Consider the following 18,677-nt stretch of genomic DNA (forward strand, 5'->3'; position numbering starts at 1 on the left):
CAGAACTCCAAGTTTGCCCTTTAATCTATCAGCAATAATTTGGGAATGTTTCTTTGTATAATACTAAAGGAGAATTTTAGGATATATATTTTCTTAGTAAAATCCATTGCCCGTTGTGAATAAGGATATCAGTGCTTCCATGTTGCAACATATTTATTCAACTATGCATTTCTAGCTCCAGGTAAAAAGAAGTTAGCTTACATCTCTGAGTGAAAAATGCGTCCCTGCTAGACAGGGACTTTTATAGGATGCCTTGTGCCTACTTAGTGCAACTTTTTTTAAAAAAAATGTTCTGTTTTTTATATGCTGATGAATACTTAGCCTTTATTTCTTTGTAGGCATACAAAGAACAAGTTCTTGAGCCAATGCTCAATGGGACAGAAAAGACGCCAGCTTTGATAAATGATTACAAAGAGTATCACACTGATGCTTCTGTAAAGTTTGTAGTAAAAATGTCAGAAGAGAAACTTGCACAAGCAGAAGCTGCTGGCTTACACAAGGTGTTCAAACTCCAAACAACACTCACTTGCAACTCTATGGTAGTATTCATTCATTAAAACATACAACATCTGTGTAAATTATTAAATACTAGATGTATTTTTAAAATGTTCAAATGGCAATAACATTATGATAATTGCAGGTGCTATTTGATCATATGGGTTGCTTGAAGAAGTATGAAACTGTACAGGACATCTTGAAGGAGTTCTTTGATCTGAGGCTACATTATTATGGTCTGAGGAAAGAGTGGTTGTCAGGAATGTTCGGAGCAGAGTCTGCAAAGCTGAACAACCAAGCTCGCTTCATTCTAGAAAAAATACAAGGAAAGGTTACAATTGGTAAGGACTAAAATGTGACAACAAATTGTAATAGCTTTCAATAGACTGTATTTTATGCAGTAGTAGCTGCTATTATGCAGTGATTGACAGTTGTATTTCTGGCCAATGACACTAATAGATGGAGTACTGCATTCTTGTGTACACTGTTAGAGTATTGTATTTAACCTTGCGTGCACAGCACACTACAATTGAATGTATGTGAGGCTGTCACAGATAGAGGAACATTTTGGAGGTGTTCTAGGACATTTGGAGTAAGCTTAACTTTTAATTTTAATGTTACCATAAACCTCATACCCCAATTGTGATAATTCTCTTTACTGCTTGTGTGAACAAACCTTCGTAAGCAGCAGATTTTAGGTAGTGACTTTTCCAACCACTACTATCCTCTCTGCACTTCATATTAGACAAATAGCGTGTATGTGGGAAGCAACCTTTGCATTAATGGCATAACATCGTGGGTGCAGCTGAGTACATGTTGGATCACAGTGGTTATAATTAATGGGATATTCATCTGCATTAGGGAAACGCTTTATTTGTTGGCGAGTAAAATCATGTTTGCTTATTTGAGCAAGTTTTTAATTTTTACTATCTCAGCCATATGTTCATTAGAGTTTTGAATGAAACTCTAAATCTGTTAATCAAGCTTGTGAAAGAAGAGGTGCTTCCAGTCTGCCTTCTATTTGTCCTTTCTTTAAAAACATATTTTTCCATGTGATGTGGGCAAGACCCACGTTTGTCACGCATCCAATTGGCCCTTGAATTGAGTGGTTTGCTAGCCCATTTCTGAGTGTATTTAAGAATCAAGTATATGGTTGTAGGTCTATAGAAACAAATGTAAACCATGTAACAAAGCTAGATTTCCTCCCCTGAAGAGCATTAGTGAACCAGAGATTTTTTTTGGTAAGAACAGACAGTTTTTTGGCCAATATTATTTAAAGCCCACCTTGTCAAAATCTGAGGAATGTCCCATAATTGGGAAAATTGTTCCACAGACTAGTGAGGTAGTAGCCTGACATAATTGTAATTGTTTACTGACAACACAATCATCATTCCTGGATATCTCCTATCTAATTAGCAGGAGACACCCATCAGAAGTGAAGCATAGTGGTGTATAATCCTGAGGTGTTGCCTCATAGTCCATGAATTGACTCTGAACCCCATTCTCTTCTACTTAAATTCTGAAGTGTTGCTATGTTATCACTATCTCCTCCTCCTCTTAACCAAACACCCTCCTTCCACTTAGCAAATAACCGACTAGCCTAAATTCCATTCAGATGACTTCTGCCCTAAAGATTCATGGATAGAAATGCCTTGTTTGCAATCTGATCAATTATCCTTGCATAAAAGGTCTTCGTCAAAGCCAAACCACCTTTTACAGTTCTAAGTGTTGTATTCAGAAGTTTAACTGTCCATCAGACACCTGAAAGCTACTGTGAGAGGCTAAGTGTGTATGGTAAGTGATGAATTCGGTTGGGAGATGTTTAGCATGCCAGATGGTTGAGGTGCGGTGATAGAGAGTTAAGATGTAAGATAAGTACCTGAGTGCTGAAGGTAAATGATAGTAGCGGGGCAGTCTGATCAGATATAGTTGTGAGAGGAAGGGACTTGGAGAGTTTGATCTGGTGTGGTCGCATTCAGTGGTTTATGGGGTGTCAGATCCAGCAGGGTCAGATTACAGGAATGGTGTCAGTCATGGGGAATGTGAGGTTTGGAAGCATGAGTTTGGGGACTATAGGTCAAATCCGGTCAATTCGGGCTCGGTTTATAGTATTTAATTGGGCGCATCGTTTGGGGGAGGGAATTCAGCTTTCTGTGTATCCAGCTATTTGAGTGGGACGTAATGTTTGAATTTGGTTAGTTAATTAAAGTTACGTGAGTAAGAACTCTGACTTTAAGGAACTTTTGCTGAGGATTCCAGACACTGCACAATTGCCGGTGGAAATTTTCAATTTCCAGCATTTCCCTCAGGCATTTCCTGTGTCAGGATTTCCATGTCGTCCCAACCCACAAATCAAGTTTACGCTGATAGTGACTATCTGGGCCATTATATATAATCACTTTTGATCATCAGTTGTAGCTTGATAGATTTCAGTACAACATTTTGAGTTTCTGAAGGCATTACACATTTCTATTTGCTAATGTTTATACAGTTCTTAGAAGTACATAAACTAGATTATCTGGGACAAGTTCCCAAACTTGGTGAGGGGCAATGGCAGGACAAGGATATTTGGATTGGGGAAGTGATGGATTGTGATGGGGATGTGGGGTAAAAGTTCAGTGCAGTGCGCTGACAGGCAGTATCTGCCCCAAGAATTTTCTCAATGAGGCTTTAGAATTCCCTCAGTTCTCTCAACAGGAAGATTTTCCAATTTATGCGCTCTTTTCAATTCTTCTGTCTTATTCTACGATCAGTTTGATCTTGCAGGTATTTTCAATATACCTAAGGAGGGTTTGTGTCTCGCAGATGTAAGAAAAGTTACCTTTTGTACTGTGTAGCACAGTACCTTTTTTGGAAGTACATTGGATTCCTCATTTTCTCCCCCAAAAATTAAATTCTAACAAGATATTGGCATTGTCACCTGACTCTCACCTACTACTTGTGCTCCCAAAACAAATTCCTCGTATTTGCTGAAAAAATAACTGTTTAAAAAGTTATGTGTCCCATGTTCTTCTATTCTTTGTGGAATACACTTGTTATTTTCAATTTCTATTGAATTTGTCGAAAGCCCTTAGAACCCATCATATTTAGTAGGAATTGTTAAATAGCCATTCTTGTAAGAAATTGTCATTGTCTCCAAAATTTATTTGCTCACAATGCTGCTCACATTTTGAAAAGTTTAATTTACCTTATTTGCATTGTACTTAACTTAGATACTAATTTAATTCTCAATTCTAAGCGATGTCGCAACTACACTCGTGTAGCCTTCAATATTTGCACATTTCAAAGCAATTCATGTGTCCATTATGCCTTGTTCTACTTGCAGAGAAACTGATGCAAGATCCATTATATTTTTATCTACAGAAGATTGTTAATCATGCAATTCTGACCGGTTAGGTTCAGACTTAGAGAGTAGAAGTCCAGTTTTACTTTCTGTGAAATTGCTCAATACTACCTTAGGTTTACTCCTGTTTCACTGCTTGTATTTCTAAGTAATGCTGGTAAGACAGGAGCATATCAAAGAACCTCCCTGGCTTTTTAGTTAGAATTGATCTGATTTTGCTAATAAAACCCAAAAGCGTAAAACAGATGATATGATAAAACAGTTAAGTATTTTAAGTTCCCAGTTATGCCTCTGCAGTGTTATTTTGAAAAAAAAACTCTTTCTTGTAAAGAGGGGTCATGTATTAGATGTGAATGTCCAAACGGGGTCCAGCGGAAATTATTGGGAACTACTTGTCTTGGATACCTCCTTTGATACAGTTTTTAAAGGCACCATTTTAATAGTCACATGTGAAAATCTTAAGTGTTTAAATTTTGTTTATATTTTGTATGGTCTAACTCTAACTAGTGCTAACTAATGCAACTCAGCTAATTTAAAATGAAACTGTATAATGTTTCTTCAGTATTTAAGATAGACCTGTTTGCCTTAATGCTGAAATAGTCCCATCATGTGAGCTCTAATATTGAGAATAATACTTAAAAAGATGTAAAATCAATTTAATTGTCATAAAATTTAATTATAATTATGTTAGATTAATGTGTGGATTTTGCTTTAGTATTGAAAAATACATTGTGCCTCTCAAACTGACAGTAACCTCTGAAGTCTGCACATGAGTCATTGAACATGGAAATCCAGAGGTTGCAATCATTGATTCTCTTTTACGACATAAGGTGCACTGTTATCATCTCCCTGTATTTTGTTTTCTTCAAAGTCTCTCACCATCCTGACATGTATTGTTGTTCTTTTACCTAAAGTCCTAGAACTGCCTCCTTAACAGTATTGTGGGTATTCCAGTGGTTCAAGAAATAAGCTCACCAGTTTCTTCTCAAGACCAGTTAGGCAAATGCTGGCCTTGCTCGTGACAGTCACATCACGTGAATCATTTTAAAATAATGTAGAAATCAATTAACTGATGAGCATGTACCCTTTTTTTACTGTGTTGATCTTGCAGTATTTGATGTTGAGATGAGCTGCTGACCCCATATGGTCACAATTGCCTATGGCCACCTATTTCTGCCTTTGTAACATTGCTCGACTTGACCGTGTCTCAGCTCATCTGCCAATTAAACTCTAATCCATGGCCTTTGTTACCTCTGCAATCAATTATTCTAACACACTCTTGGGTGGATGCCCACTTTCTACTTTCTGTAAATTTGACACCTCCTATCTCTGCTTGTGATCAGGTGGGCCCACTTGCTATGGGTTAATGCCCAGTTGATGCTCGCATTTGATGAGCCACATTCTTGGACAGAAAGATCATAACCCTTAAAAAAAAAGTTATCAAAGTGATCTTTTACTGAAAATAAGCGCACAGTGTTGCAATGTGTTTTAACAATAAAGCAATACAAAAATTTATAAACAATTGATATGAAAATGATCGAAAAGATAAACACAGTTTTGTCTTAACAGAGATTCAGAGATTTTTTAAACAGATTAGAAGTAACCCAAGCAATTTTTGTAGTTTGAACATAAAACAGCTTTGTGTTGGAAATGACACACAGCAGTATATGTTATAAACATTGTTGCAGCTCTAAGAACATCTAGTGCTGTCCTTCGAGGAAGATCGAGTCTAGTTTATTTCCATGTAGGAGAGAGACTTCTTTTGAAGTAATTAAAATTTAATCTTATCTGCTGGAAATGTAGGAAGTCTTAATTCAGGAGCATTGCTAATAATACTAATTATTCCTTCCAGTACTATGCCATCCTTGAAGCAACTTAATTCCATTCCTCCTTTTTCAAACAAAAATTCTAGCACTTATTTTCCACCGACAGACAACACTGTAGTATGGGACTTCTAATAATATTTGATTCTTTGATAATTTCATTACTTTGAATTCCTTTTCTTAGAGAGAATTCTTATCACTTTGAAGCTTGCTGCGTGCTTTTCACTCGAATCACTTCTCAGCACAAACTGAAAATTAGTCTGGAAAGTTCTTCCCTTCAGCTGTCTGGGTAGTTCCATATGAACTGTGGGTAACGTAGTCTCATTTGGAATAATGGATATTGTTGTTAAAAGTCAATTCTTAACTCCAAAAACACACACACAGCCAAATTGTTTAACTTAGCATTTCAAGAACCTAAATGTGCAATAAATAATGTGCGTATATACTATAAATGTCACTTTCATTGCACTTATAGCATGTCAGGTCCTGGCATCTGGCCATACCTCATTGACTTGCATTGACTCTTGGTCAAGTAGCATCTTGAATTTGAATTTCTCATGTCTGTTTACACATTCCTTCGTGGCCTTGCCCTTCTACATGACTGTAATATCCTCCAGCACGATCTGGAAGATGCTTGTGCAACTCCATTGTGGCCTCTTGTGTATTCTTAAATATTTCTCCACTCTCGTTAGCTGTACGCTTTTAAGTTGTCTAGGCCCAAAGCTCTGGAATTCTCTTCTGTTTACCTCACTTTTCTCTTTTAAAGCAATTTTTGAAATTTTTTTGACTAAGCTTATAGTCATCTGACTTAAGATAGTCCTGCTAAACACTTAATGAAAATGCCACAATGGTAAAGGTGCTATATAAATAGAAGTTGGAATAGTGAGTTTTGATAAGATATGTAGCTCAGGTTGAGGTTCTGGCTGTGAGTTTGCTCGCTGAGCTGGAAGGTTCATTTTCAGATGTTTCGTCACCATTCTAGGTAACATCATCAGTGAGCCTCCGACGAAGCGCTGGTGTTATGTCCCGCTTTCTATTTATCTGGTTAGGTTTCCTTGGGTTGGTGATGTCATTTCCTGTTCTTTTTCTCAGGGGATGGTAGATTGATTTGGAGCCAATGTGTTTGTTGATGGAGTTCCAGTTGGAATGCCATGCTTCTAGGAATTCTCGTGCATGTCTCTGTTTGGCTTGTCCTAGGATGGATGTGTTGTCCCAATCAAAGTGGTGTCCTTCCTCATCTGTATGTAAGGATACAAGTGATAGTGGGTCATGTTGTTTTGTGGCTAGTTGATGTTCATGTATCCTGGTGGCTAGCTTTCTGCCAGTTTGTCCAATGTAGTGTTTGTCACAGTTCTTGCAAGGTATTTTGTAGATGACGTTCGTTTTATTTGTAGTCTGCATAGGGTCGTTTAAGTTCATAGCTGTTGTTTAATACCCTTACTGGCATAACATTCACAAAAGAGGAGGAAAACAACAACAAACTGCCATTCCTAGATGTCACAGTAGAACGAACAGCCAATGGGGAACTTCAAACCAGCGTCTACAGGAAAACAACACATATGGACCAAATACTGAACTACAGGAGCAAACATTCCAACACCCACAAACGAAGCTGCATTAGAACATTATTCCAATGAGCCACCACACACTGCAGCACAGAGGAACTATGCAGAGCAGAGGAAAATCACCTATACAGCGTATTCAAAAAGAATGGGTACCCTATGAACACAGTCCTCCGATTCCTCAGCAATAAACCCAAACAAACAGACAAAACGGGCTCAGAAACCATAACCACTCTCCCCTACATCAAAGACATTTCCAAAATGACTGCCAGACTACTCGGACCTCTTGGCATCAGGGTAGCCCACAAACCCACCAACAAACAACAGCTAATGAACTTAAAAGACCCTATACAGACAACAAATAAAACGAACATCATGTACAAAATACCTTGCGAGAACTGTGACAAACACTACATTGGACAAACTGGCAGAAAGCTAGCCACCAGGATACATGAACATCAACTAGCCACAAAATGACATGACCCACTATCACTCGTATCCTTACATACAGATGAGGAAGGTCACCACTTTGATTGGGACAACACATCCATCCTAGGACAAGGCAAACAGAGACATGCACAAGAATTCCTAGAAGCATGGCATTCCAACAGGAACTCCATCAACAAACACATTGATTTGGAGTCAATCTACCATCCCCTGAGAAAAAGCACAGGAAATGACATCACCAACACAGGAAATGACATCACCAACCCAAGGAAACCTAACCAGATAAATAGAAAGCGGGACATAACACCAGTGCTTTGTCGGAGGCTCACTGATGATGTTACCTAGAATGGTGACGAAACATCTGAAGACGAACCTTCCAGCTCAGCGAGCAAACTCCCATCCAGAAGTTGGAATAAAAATCTTTGAAATGTTTGCAACTTGAGTGAGATAATACTGGATTTTTATTATTGTTTGGAAATTATAATTTTAATTTTATATTTCTGAAATACCAAATTTCCTATAAATCATTTTGATTGGTTTTAATTCATAAATTTGATATTATAGATTCTCTTCGATATTTCAACTTTAACCATAATTAAATGTCCATCTCCCAATTATTTATTTTGCACTTGAGTTTTAATTAAGAAATGAAAAATTATGCTGTCTTTACTTCCTGGTTTGCTATCCTGATAGTACCTCTGTGTGACTGGTCACCTTCTCTGGTTGATGATCTAATTATTGTTGGACTCTTGAAATGGCTAGAGACTTTATACCGGGTTTTACATAGTGTTTGGAATAGCAAAATCCACAAAGCAGCTACATCTTTGTAGGCAGTTTTTCTTTTGATGGTTACTGGTGAACACCATTGCTTCGTCATGGATAGCAAATTCCAGGACCTTTTATAATTCACATATTTCAAAGTTTGGTTACTGTATTTAAAGTTACAGTGGAATGGTCTGTACACATTCAAAGTTAAAGATTTGCAATTTTTTGAAGTGTTAACAAAATCTTTCTAGCATCTTACATTCTAGATGATGGATGTAATCGGCAAATTTATTTAATATTTGTATACTTTTAGATATAACCTTTTCATAAATATTTTCTTCTTAGAGAATAAATCAAAGAGGGATCTTTACCAAATGCTCATCCAGCGGGGCTATGAATCTGATCCAATCAAAGCCTGGAAAGAAGCTCAAGAGAAGGTAAAAATGGTTTCTTAAAAATATGCTAACTACCAAAGTGTAATCATTAAGTTTTATAGTTTAATAATTGAACCAGTTGATGGAATTATTAGGTAGTGAATGTGTCGGGTAAGATCCCAAACATTGTAGTGAGATTCGTGAGAAAATTTAAGCACACAAGAATCCCAAAAATGGTCAAGAATTTTGAAACAACCAGAATTGCAATAAACATCAGCACTCCAGTTTTGTGCAGGTCCAAATCATATAAGTTGATGGGAAAGTAGTGATGTGCCTTAACCATTTTAAGGCAATATTTTTGGCATAATTCAGTATGTTTGAATGCATTGATGTTCCCAAGGTCGTTGGCAGAAGGGGGATGGGAATTTGCACGGAAATATACAAAATGCATCTGTCAAATGATTCTGAGGTTAGTAAGGACTAGATGAGAACCTAAATAGTTTAGAGTGAATTTTATTTTAATCAAAGTTGGCAGAAATATTCATCTTTAACTGGTGAAAGTCAACATTGTTTTGGTATGTCAAATAATTTTCAAAAAATGGCATTCGTATTAGTAATTACTTGCTTCATGGAAACTGATTTCCTGGGCTTGGTTGTGCTGTTTTGTAAGCACTGTACAAAATCTACCTGTCTGGGAAAAGAGTCAGGGAATGGGTCGATATTTTGATTCAGGCATCCACAGTAGTTTGCTTTTATTTCACCAAAAAACAATGATGTGATTCTTAATTATAAATGGCTCAAGAAGAACAGTTTATTGGATGGGGATATTTTTGTGCCTGCCAGCTAAGAAATTCAACTGTTCGATTAAAATCTGGAATTGCACCAGTAATTAGATGCTTGGGAGCAAACTCAGGAATCTTGGGTAACCCAAGACATGAGCAGTCAGGTTTTGATTGCCTTTCCAAGGCTGGATTTTCAAAAAGTGAAGAATTAGAATCCTTGTGAAGGTGTCAGAATTTTAATGAGTTTTTTCCTACCCATGGTTTTATTAATACTTGAGTCGGGTCTGTCTTGACCGCATTGGCTATTTAACTGAGCAGTCAGTGGGGAAATGACCACAATTTGCCGGATAACTAATTTACTGGCATTTAGAATTAAATCAAGTTGAATATATAATGTGTATGGTTTAAAATCACAATTTAGTTGCTCAGTATACCTATCTGGTCATTATAACATATGCTTGCTAAGCTCAAGTTTATAGAATTGTGATTTTTTTTTTGTTTGACACCTTAATTCACCCATGAAATGCTGCTGTTTATTGGCTTACTGTTGGGTCTTTTACACGTTGTGCCCTTTCAAATATTATGGTATATCAAGTGAGTCCCTAATAAGGATCCAGCTTTCGCAGTATTCTCATAACTGAGATTGTAATACTTTGTGTTACTTAAGCCAGGATCAGAGTTCTGACAAGAATCATGTTTCAAAAGTACTCTTTCAAGATAAGGGCGTGGGAGCAATAAAATAAATCAAATAGCTAGCAAATCAATGTCCTGTCCACTCAGATATTGCTCACTTAAGGGCCTCATTCTGCTTCCACTTTCTTAATATACTGAGCATGGGATTGCTGCACTTTTTTCCCACCCAAGATGTTGAAAGCACTGAACAGGGTTCCACCCTCTGGTGGTGTTATTTGCACACTGGTGGCACCCTTGGTCACTTACTCTCTTGGATGCCTAACTCATTGCTCAGGAGGAATTGCCTACCTCTAGCGTCTGTGACATATCACTTTGTGGAACTGCTATCCTGTACGACACTGAACTTGGGTGTTGTTGGGACTGCAAAAATTCACTCTCAATGGTGCTTGCCTTATTTCTCAGTAGATAAATTGTACATTAGCTTCAGGTGAGGGAAGCAGTTATAAATAAGGTTGCTCTGAAGATGCATTGTTGTGCTGCTAGCTTCATGGAATTGGCATTTTGCTGTTTGCCTCACAACTGTGTAGTGGATGTTTTCAACTTGTATTTGTGATGTAGATGTGAACCAAGCCCACTGCAGGTATTTAAGCCCACTAATTAGAAGGGTAAATTTTTTTTAACAATGTGATAATTATTCATTTCTGCCAGTAAACTTCAGGCACTGAAAATCATCTTAATACTTCAGATATTTAATTTTTCCTTAAGATTATAAAAATGTCAAACCATGTAGCTCTTTTTCCATCTATTCTTTATCCAGACTTCCTTTTCTTTCTGTACCTGAATTCACCACCTTCAATCATTTATTTCCAATCCTTAAATGTCCAGTTAGTTATTCTGTTCTCTCCGGTTTTGGGTGACCTGTTTCCTTTATCAGCTGTCACTTTCAGCATCATGTAGGATAAGACATTTTGAGCCGAAAGATGAATTAGTACATCAACTAACAGCAGATGATATTCGATGCTGTACAACAGCAGAATTCTGGCCCAACACCTCTCTCTCTGACTTTGGAGTTCAGCATGTGATCATTACAAAGATTTGACCTTTTTCTTGTTTTTGGCTCTTTTATTGTTTTCTGGCTTCATATAGTTGCATTGAAAACAGTGTGTAAAGTTGGAGGAATTTTGTGATTCTAGCCTAATTAGCATTTGGTTCCATGATCTTGTACTGAATTCTACTTGAAAATAAATTTGAGCACTCTTCTTTACAAATAACATCTGATTTTTTTCTTTGCAGACAGCTGCAGAAGAGGATTTGCTGGAATTAGATGATGGCACTTCAAGTGTTTCAGGTGCTGGATCTGGACCAGACTTCAACTACATCTTAAACATGCCTCTTTGGTCCCTTACAAAGGAGAAAGTAGAAGAACTACTAAAACAGAGGGATGGAAAAGTAATGCGTTGACTCCTCTTATCTTTATACTTGCAGGCCTGTGTCTTGGAATACTGTGCCAAACAATCTTTTATGTGTTGTAGGGAAAGGAGCTTGATGATCTGAAGAGAAAAAGTGCTCATGATCTTTGGAAAGATGATCTTGCTGCATTTATCGAAGAACTTGATGTAGGTATAACAAAATCAAGCCTACTAATATGCATTCCTTATGTTGGAAAAGCTTAAACCAAGATTTATCCATCTTACAAAAAAACTTCTTCCAAATTCTTGTAATTATTTGTGATTTAAAAGATTAAACAAGGGAGTGAGTATTTTAAAGATCCAACTGTAACAATTTAAAATGTGGCAAAACCACCAGAAATGCCTAATGGCACTATTTAGACATGCATGACATTTAATGTATTGCCTTGCCATTCCCTCGCATTCAAAATGATAGACTCCACTGCAGAACATCGTGGGCCAAAGGGCCTGTCAAGTGCTGTACTGTTCTATGTTCTTACCTCGGGTAAAAGAGTGTTTCAGTGCAAAAGAGGTCATGGCCAATCTTAAAACAGAGCTCTGGAATTGACAATTGTTGTGAATTTTCAAAGTCTATAATTCTGTGATGGCAGTGCATCAAATGTTTGCTAAGTATGAGCTGCAAACTCTTTGAAGTCAAATTGTAAAATTAATCATAATTGAAATACTTCAACTAATTTAGCAGCTTGTAAAATAAGTACATTTTTCATGACTTTGACTCCAATTCCATGTAATTATCATGCACGTGTAAGGAGTGGGGGAAGTTTTCCATGGATATGGATATTAGAGAAAAGTGCATAACTTCAGTAAAAGAAATTTATCAAAGATCTGCCCAAAGATCGTTCATGGAAAGTAAATGTCATTTTCTTTCATTGCATAAAGAAACCTCTACACAGAAAGTAAAGAAGCAATTTTTTACTAAAATAAATAATGTTGTAGAGTTTGCTTTGAATAAGAATTGGTCTGTAACCAAAGCTATGAACCTGTAGAGACACTTTAATGAAGCTTAAGCTCAGACCAGAGGGAAAGAACAGTTCAACACATGGACTAAAATCTAATGTGATTGGAATATTAATTTGCAGTTAAAATCAGCTGATTTCTGAATGGAATTTTAATTTCAAATATAGAATAGTTTCAATTAATATGATATGTTTCTCAATTTTAATGCAGCGTGTTGAAGCCCAAGAGAGAGAGGATATTCTGGCGGGATCGATTGGTAAGACCGTTAAGGGCAAGGTTGGTAAACCAAAAATTAAAAAGCTACAACTTGAAGAAACTCTACCCTCAGTCCATGGAAGAAGAATTGAACCAGTCATCAGCCTTGCAATGAAGGCAGATGCCACAAAAAAGATGATCAAGAGAAAAGGAAAGGCAAGTTGAAGTACAGGGCCGAATATATTTTGTTTTATTCGGAGTATGTTGGGCATTTTTGTTCTTGATTTATCTCTGCATTTGGGAAAGTATTTTGAATTGGTAGAAAGATGTGGTTACAATATAGATATAAAATTGCATTGTGTTTGAGCTTAATCAAATAAAAGCAACATGACTTGGATGATTCAGCCATCCTTCTGCTTAAATATATATATTTCCCATGAATAAGTACTTTGTACATAGCAATATGGAAGAAGACCTTTTACCCCATGTTTAACTGAATTATTCAAAACTAGTTCTGTCGCCTGCTTTATCAGATAGCCTTAATTTTTCTCCACTCCAAATATTTATCAAATCCCCACTTAAAATTTGCAATGGTCCAGCTAAAGAATTTCATTCTTGAACAATCCTCAAGCAAAAAAAATGTGGCCACACGCATCCGTACTTCTAATTTTTTAAACTCTACTTATTTTGATATTTTTAAAAATCATAGTGAAGCCTGGGCAACCTTTCAGCTTCAGTGGAAATACCAAATATCTTTGCCATGTACGTAATGGATTTTCTATGATTGGGTGTTAATTATGGCTTGACCCAGAGATTCCCACACCTGAAGAAGGACACGAGACACCAGCTATTAGAATGTAAGAATTAATGCCATTGGGAGCGCTGCAGGATTTCCTATATGACAGGCTGATTTTAATTACTTCTTTCTTTTGATTTGAATTTTAGGATTTTTAAATATTAATTCCAATGCCAGGCTGTATTCCATCTTCACTCTAAATTAAATCTCACTGCATGACTACTGTTCCCTTATTTGCCCCATGGAGCTCATTGTAGTGCAGTGCAGCTCTTACTTAACATTGAATCATTTTTGTTTTGTTCCCTTTTTCCAATATTTTCATGAGTGCAATTTTAAATTCCAACTGTCTTTAACCCTGCACTCATGACGCTTCCACAGCTACTGACCTGCCCAACCGGGTTATGGGTATTGCTCTTTGTTGTGGCTCTCGTGTTTGTTCAGTTAAGTTCAGGGGACAGGCAGATAACTATCTGCAGTGGTTTTCATTTCATCTTCTGCACTGTTCCCTCTTGTGTTGCCAAGGCTGTATTCTTGGATCCCTTCTATTTTTTGTCTGCATGCCACTCCTCAGCAATATCATCCGAAACTGCAGCATCAGATTCCACTTGTATGTTGAGAACCAACTGTACCTCAGCAACACCTGACTTAATTCTTTCATTGTTTCTGAATTGTTAGACTGCTTGTCTGATGTCCTGTTTTGATGAGGAGAATTTTTCTCTCAACTAAATATTACAAAAGGGGAAACCATTTTCTTTGATTGCTACCAAAAGCTCTGTTCCCTGGCTAATTACTCTGTCTCATCAGTTGCTGAAACCTTCATTGTGCCTGATTGTTCCAATGCACTCTTGACTGGCCTCCAATGCACTCTTGACTGGCCTCCAATGCACTCTTGACTGGCCTCCAATGCACTCTTGACTGGCCTCCAATGCACTCTTGACTGGCCTCCAATGCACTCTTGACTGGCCTCCAATGCACTCTTGACTGGCCTCCAATGCACTCTTGACTGGCCTCCAATGCACTCTTGACTGGCCTCCAATGCACTCTTGACTGGCCTCCAATGCACTCTTGACTGGCCTCCAATGCACTCTTGACTGGCCTCCAATGCACTCTTGACTGGCCTCCAATGCACTCTTGACTGGCCTCCAATGCACTCTTGACTGGCCTCCCATGCTCTGGCCTCCCATGCTCTGGCCTCCCATGCTCTGGCCTCCCATGCTCTGGCCTCCCATGCTCTGGCCTCCCATGCTCTGGCCTCCCATGCTCTGGCCTCCCATGCTCTGGCCTCCCATGCTCTGGCCTCCCATGCTCTGGCCTCCCATGCTCTGGCCTCCCATGCTCTGGCCTCCCATGCTCTGGCCTCCCATGCTCTGGCCTCCCATGCTCTGGCCTCCCATGCTCTGGCCTCCCATGCTCTGGCCTCCCATGCTCTGGCCTCCCATGCTCTGGCCTCCCATGCTCTGGCCTCCCATGCTCTGGCCTCCCATGCTCTGGCCTCCCATGCTCTGGCCTCCCATGCTCTGGCCTCCCATGCTCTGGCCTCCCATGCTCTGGCCTCCCATGCTCTGGCCTCCCATGCTCTGGCCTCCCATGCTCTGGCCTCCCATGCTCTGGCCTCCCATGCTCTGGCCTCCCATGCTCTGGCCTCCCATGCTCTGGCCTCCCATGCTCTGGCCTCCCATGCTCTGGCCTCCCATGCTCTGGCCTCCCATGCTCTGGCCTCCCATGCTCTGGCCTCCCATGCTCTGGCCTCCCATGCTCTGGCCTCCCATGCTCTGGCCTCCCATGCTCTGGCCTCCCATGCTCTGGCCTCCCATGCTCTGGCCTCCCATGCTCTGGCCTCCCATGCTCTGGCCTCCCATGCTCTGGCCTCCCATGCTCTGGCCTCCCATGCTCTGGCCTCCCATGCTCTGGCCTCCCATGCTCTGGCCTCCCATGCTCTGGCCTCCCATGCTCTGGCCTCCCATGCTCTGGCCTCCCATGCTCTGGCCTCCCATGCTCTGGCCTCCCATGCTCTGGCCTCCCATGCTCTGGCCTCCCATGCTCTGGCCTCCCATGCTCTGGCCTCCCATGCTCTGGCCTCCCATGCTCTGGCCTCCCATGCTCTGGCCTCCCATGCTCTGGCCTCCCATGCTCTGGCCTCCCATGCTCTGGCCTCCCATGCTCTGGCCTCCCATGCTCTGGCCTCCCATGCTCTGGCCTCCCATGCTCTGGCCTCCCATGCTCTGGCCTCCCATGCTCTGGCCTCCCATGCTCTGGCCTCCCATGCTCTGGCCTCCCATGCTCTGGCCTCCCATGCTCTGGCCTCCCATGCTCTGGCCTCCCATGCTCTGGCCTCCCATGCTCTGGCCTCCCATGCTCTGGCCTCCCATGCTCTGGCCTCCCATGCTCTGGCCTCCCATGCTCTGGCCTCCCATGCTCTGGCCTCCCATGCTCTGGCCTCCCATGCTCTGGCCTCCCATGCTCTGGCCTCCCATGCTCTGGCCTCCCATGCTCTGGCCTCCCATGCTCTGGCCTCCCATGCTCTGGCCTCCCATGCTCTGGCCTCCCATGCTCTGGCCTCCCATGCTCTGGCCTCCCATGCTCTGGCCTCCCATGCTCTGGCCTCCCATGCTCTGGCCTCCCATGCTCTGGCCTCCCATGCTCTGGCCTCCCATGCTCTGGCCTCCCATGCTCTGGCCTCCCATGCTCTGGCCTCCCATGCTCTGGCCTCCCATGCTCTGGCCTCCCATGCTCTGGCCTCCCATGCTCTGGCCTCCCATGCTCTGGCCTCCCATGCTCTGGCCTCCCATGCTCTGGCCTCCCATGCTCTGGCCTCCCATGCTCTGGCCTCCCATGCTCTGGCCTCCCATGCTCTGGCCTCCCATGCTCTGGCCTCCCATGCTCTGGCCTCCCATGCTCTGGCCTCCCATGCTCTGGCCTCCCATGCTCTGGCCTCCCATGCTCTGGCCTCCCATGCTCTGGCCTCCCATGCTCTGGCCTCCCATAACATGAGGTCAACCAAAGCTATGTCACCCATGTCCTAACTCTGCCACTCACTTATCACTCATCTGCTTCCTGAGTTACATTTGCTCTTAATCAAGCAGCTCCTTAATTTTATTGAAATTTGCATGCTTGATTTCAAATCGCTCCCTGTCATATCTTCCTGTTCCTGTGGCATTTTCCAGTCGAACATCCCCTCAAATGTATGTGTTCCCATCAGTCATTGTGGTCTTGCTAAAATCTCCAATTTTAGTCACTGCACATTCATCTTCAGTTTCCTGTGTACTACCTTTTAAAATTCATTCTTCTGCTCCTGCCTCTTTGCTTCTCTGAAGTTCTCCTTGGTCAACTGTCCTCTAATCTCCTGTGGCTCGGTTTTATTTTGTTCCTGTGAAATGTGTTGAGACAGTTCACTATGCTGAAGGTACCATATAAAAATAAACTGATTTTGTGTTTGATGCCACCCTTGCTGTTTTGAAACCTCTTCTGGGTCAAAAGCAAATTTTAAACTTATTGTCTATTCTTGATTCTTAGTCATTAATGCATGTGTGAATGAAAACAAGAATGGATTCAGTTTGTGTCTTTGACTCACTTTCCAATTCTTTTCAGTCTAAGCAATATCCATTCTTTGCTATCAATTAATGTTGTCAAACAAGTCTACTGCTGCAATTCCTTTCATTTGCCTGAAGTTTTAAAGCATCTACTTAAATCTTCTCCGGTAACCCATCTTTAAGACACGCACAGCATTTTCCAAATTTATTGAATCATTTTCATAATTTCTTTCTATCAAACTTGTCATGTACAGTCTGCCTTAAACACCCTATGTGGCAGTACTTCATCATCATGTCATTGAAGAAAATAAATTTTCGGTTCCTCTTATGGCATTGTGATGGAGTGTATTTCATTAAAAGAAAATCTTTGTAGCATTAATGGACTGTGACATTGTTGATTCCTAGTAATCATGAATTATTATTTTCAGGGTGATCCAGATGCAATAAAACTGGAATTTGATGAAGAGGTTGGGGCAGGCATTGGTGAAGGAAATGGAGGAGAAGTATTGAATGCAAGTGAACCCAAAATTAAAGCTCCACGACTGAAGAAAGAAAAGAAGGAACCAGGTATGTAGACACTAATTAGAATATTCACCACTTTATCTTGTTTGCTTATAACTTTATTAACCAGAGTCTATAATAATTAATTCAAAAAATCCAGCAAAAACAAAGTAGTGCAAATGCTGGAAATCTGAATTACTTAGCAGGTGTGCATCTGTGGAGAGAGAAAGTTAACACTTCAAACAATAGCCATTCAATAGAACTGCCAAAAATTAAATCTGCAACCGATTCTGTGTGAGTGCAAAAGCACAAAACAGGGAAGAGGAGATGGAACAGAAGACACGGCCTATGGAAAAGAAAAACAACAACTGGCAGAACAGCTGATGTTGCATGCTTCTCTGGTGCAAGTGGCGAAACAAAAGATGTGTAGAGAAAATGTGTAAATGGGAATAACAACCCTTATCAATAGCTGATGTTTGGGGGAGAAAATGAACTCAAACATCAGCTGTTATTAGTGTTGAGGCTGGAGTTATGGAAAATTGCCCAATTGAAAAATGATATACTGGATGCTGTTTCTCAAGTTCTTTGGAACAGCGTAGGAGACTGTTTCTAAAATAAAAGCATGAGCAACAAATTATAATAATAAGGAACTAGGAGATCCAAATCAAGCTAGTAGATTGAATGGCAGTGTCCTGCAAATCAGTGACCCAATCTACATATCTCCCCCAATGTAGAGGAGAATCATATTGGGAGCAACGAATATGTTGATTTTAAAAAAATGCAAAGTAAACCACTCTTTTAACTAAAAGAAGTGCTTGGAGATCCGGGGTAGTGGAAAGAAGGATGTAAAAGGAAAGGCCTTTACTATTAATGCATTTGTATGGGCAATGCCTTCGGTAATAGACAGTGTGTAGGACATGATTCAAGAGTGGACCAGGTTATCAGAGGAAACATCCCTTCAGCACTTTGAAAAAGGAGGGAAAGGGCTTGGTTCGGTGGTAGCAT

At 40.3% G+C, this 18,677-nt stretch overlaps 1 protein-coding gene across 2 annotated transcripts in view; it reads left to right on the plus strand.

Annotated features, from left to right (window-relative positions):
* The window catches only part of top2b (DNA topoisomerase II beta), a 143,429-nt gene that overhangs the window by 94,422 nt on the left and 30,330 nt on the right, over nucleotides 1-18,677 (plus strand). For both annotated transcript variants that reach the window (XM_059654354.1, XM_059654353.1), the window contains exons 23-29: nucleotides 339-539; nucleotides 641-836; nucleotides 8,781-8,872; nucleotides 11,518-11,673; nucleotides 11,757-11,840; nucleotides 12,861-13,061; nucleotides 17,600-17,738. In XM_059654354.1, coding sequence (XP_059510337.1) covers nucleotides 339-539; nucleotides 641-836; nucleotides 8,781-8,872; nucleotides 11,518-11,673; nucleotides 11,757-11,840; nucleotides 12,861-13,061; nucleotides 17,600-17,738 — 1,069 coding nt within the window. The remainder of the gene's footprint in view (nucleotides 1-338; nucleotides 540-640; nucleotides 837-8,780; nucleotides 8,873-11,517; nucleotides 11,674-11,756; nucleotides 11,841-12,860; nucleotides 13,062-17,599; nucleotides 17,739-18,677) is intronic.

Source organism: Stegostoma tigrinum, chromosome 2 (genome assembly GCF_030684315.1).
Source record: "Stegostoma tigrinum isolate sSteTig4 chromosome 2, sSteTig4.hap1, whole genome shotgun sequence".
NCBI lineage: Eukaryota > Metazoa > Chordata > Chondrichthyes > Orectolobiformes > Stegostomatidae > Stegostoma > Stegostoma tigrinum.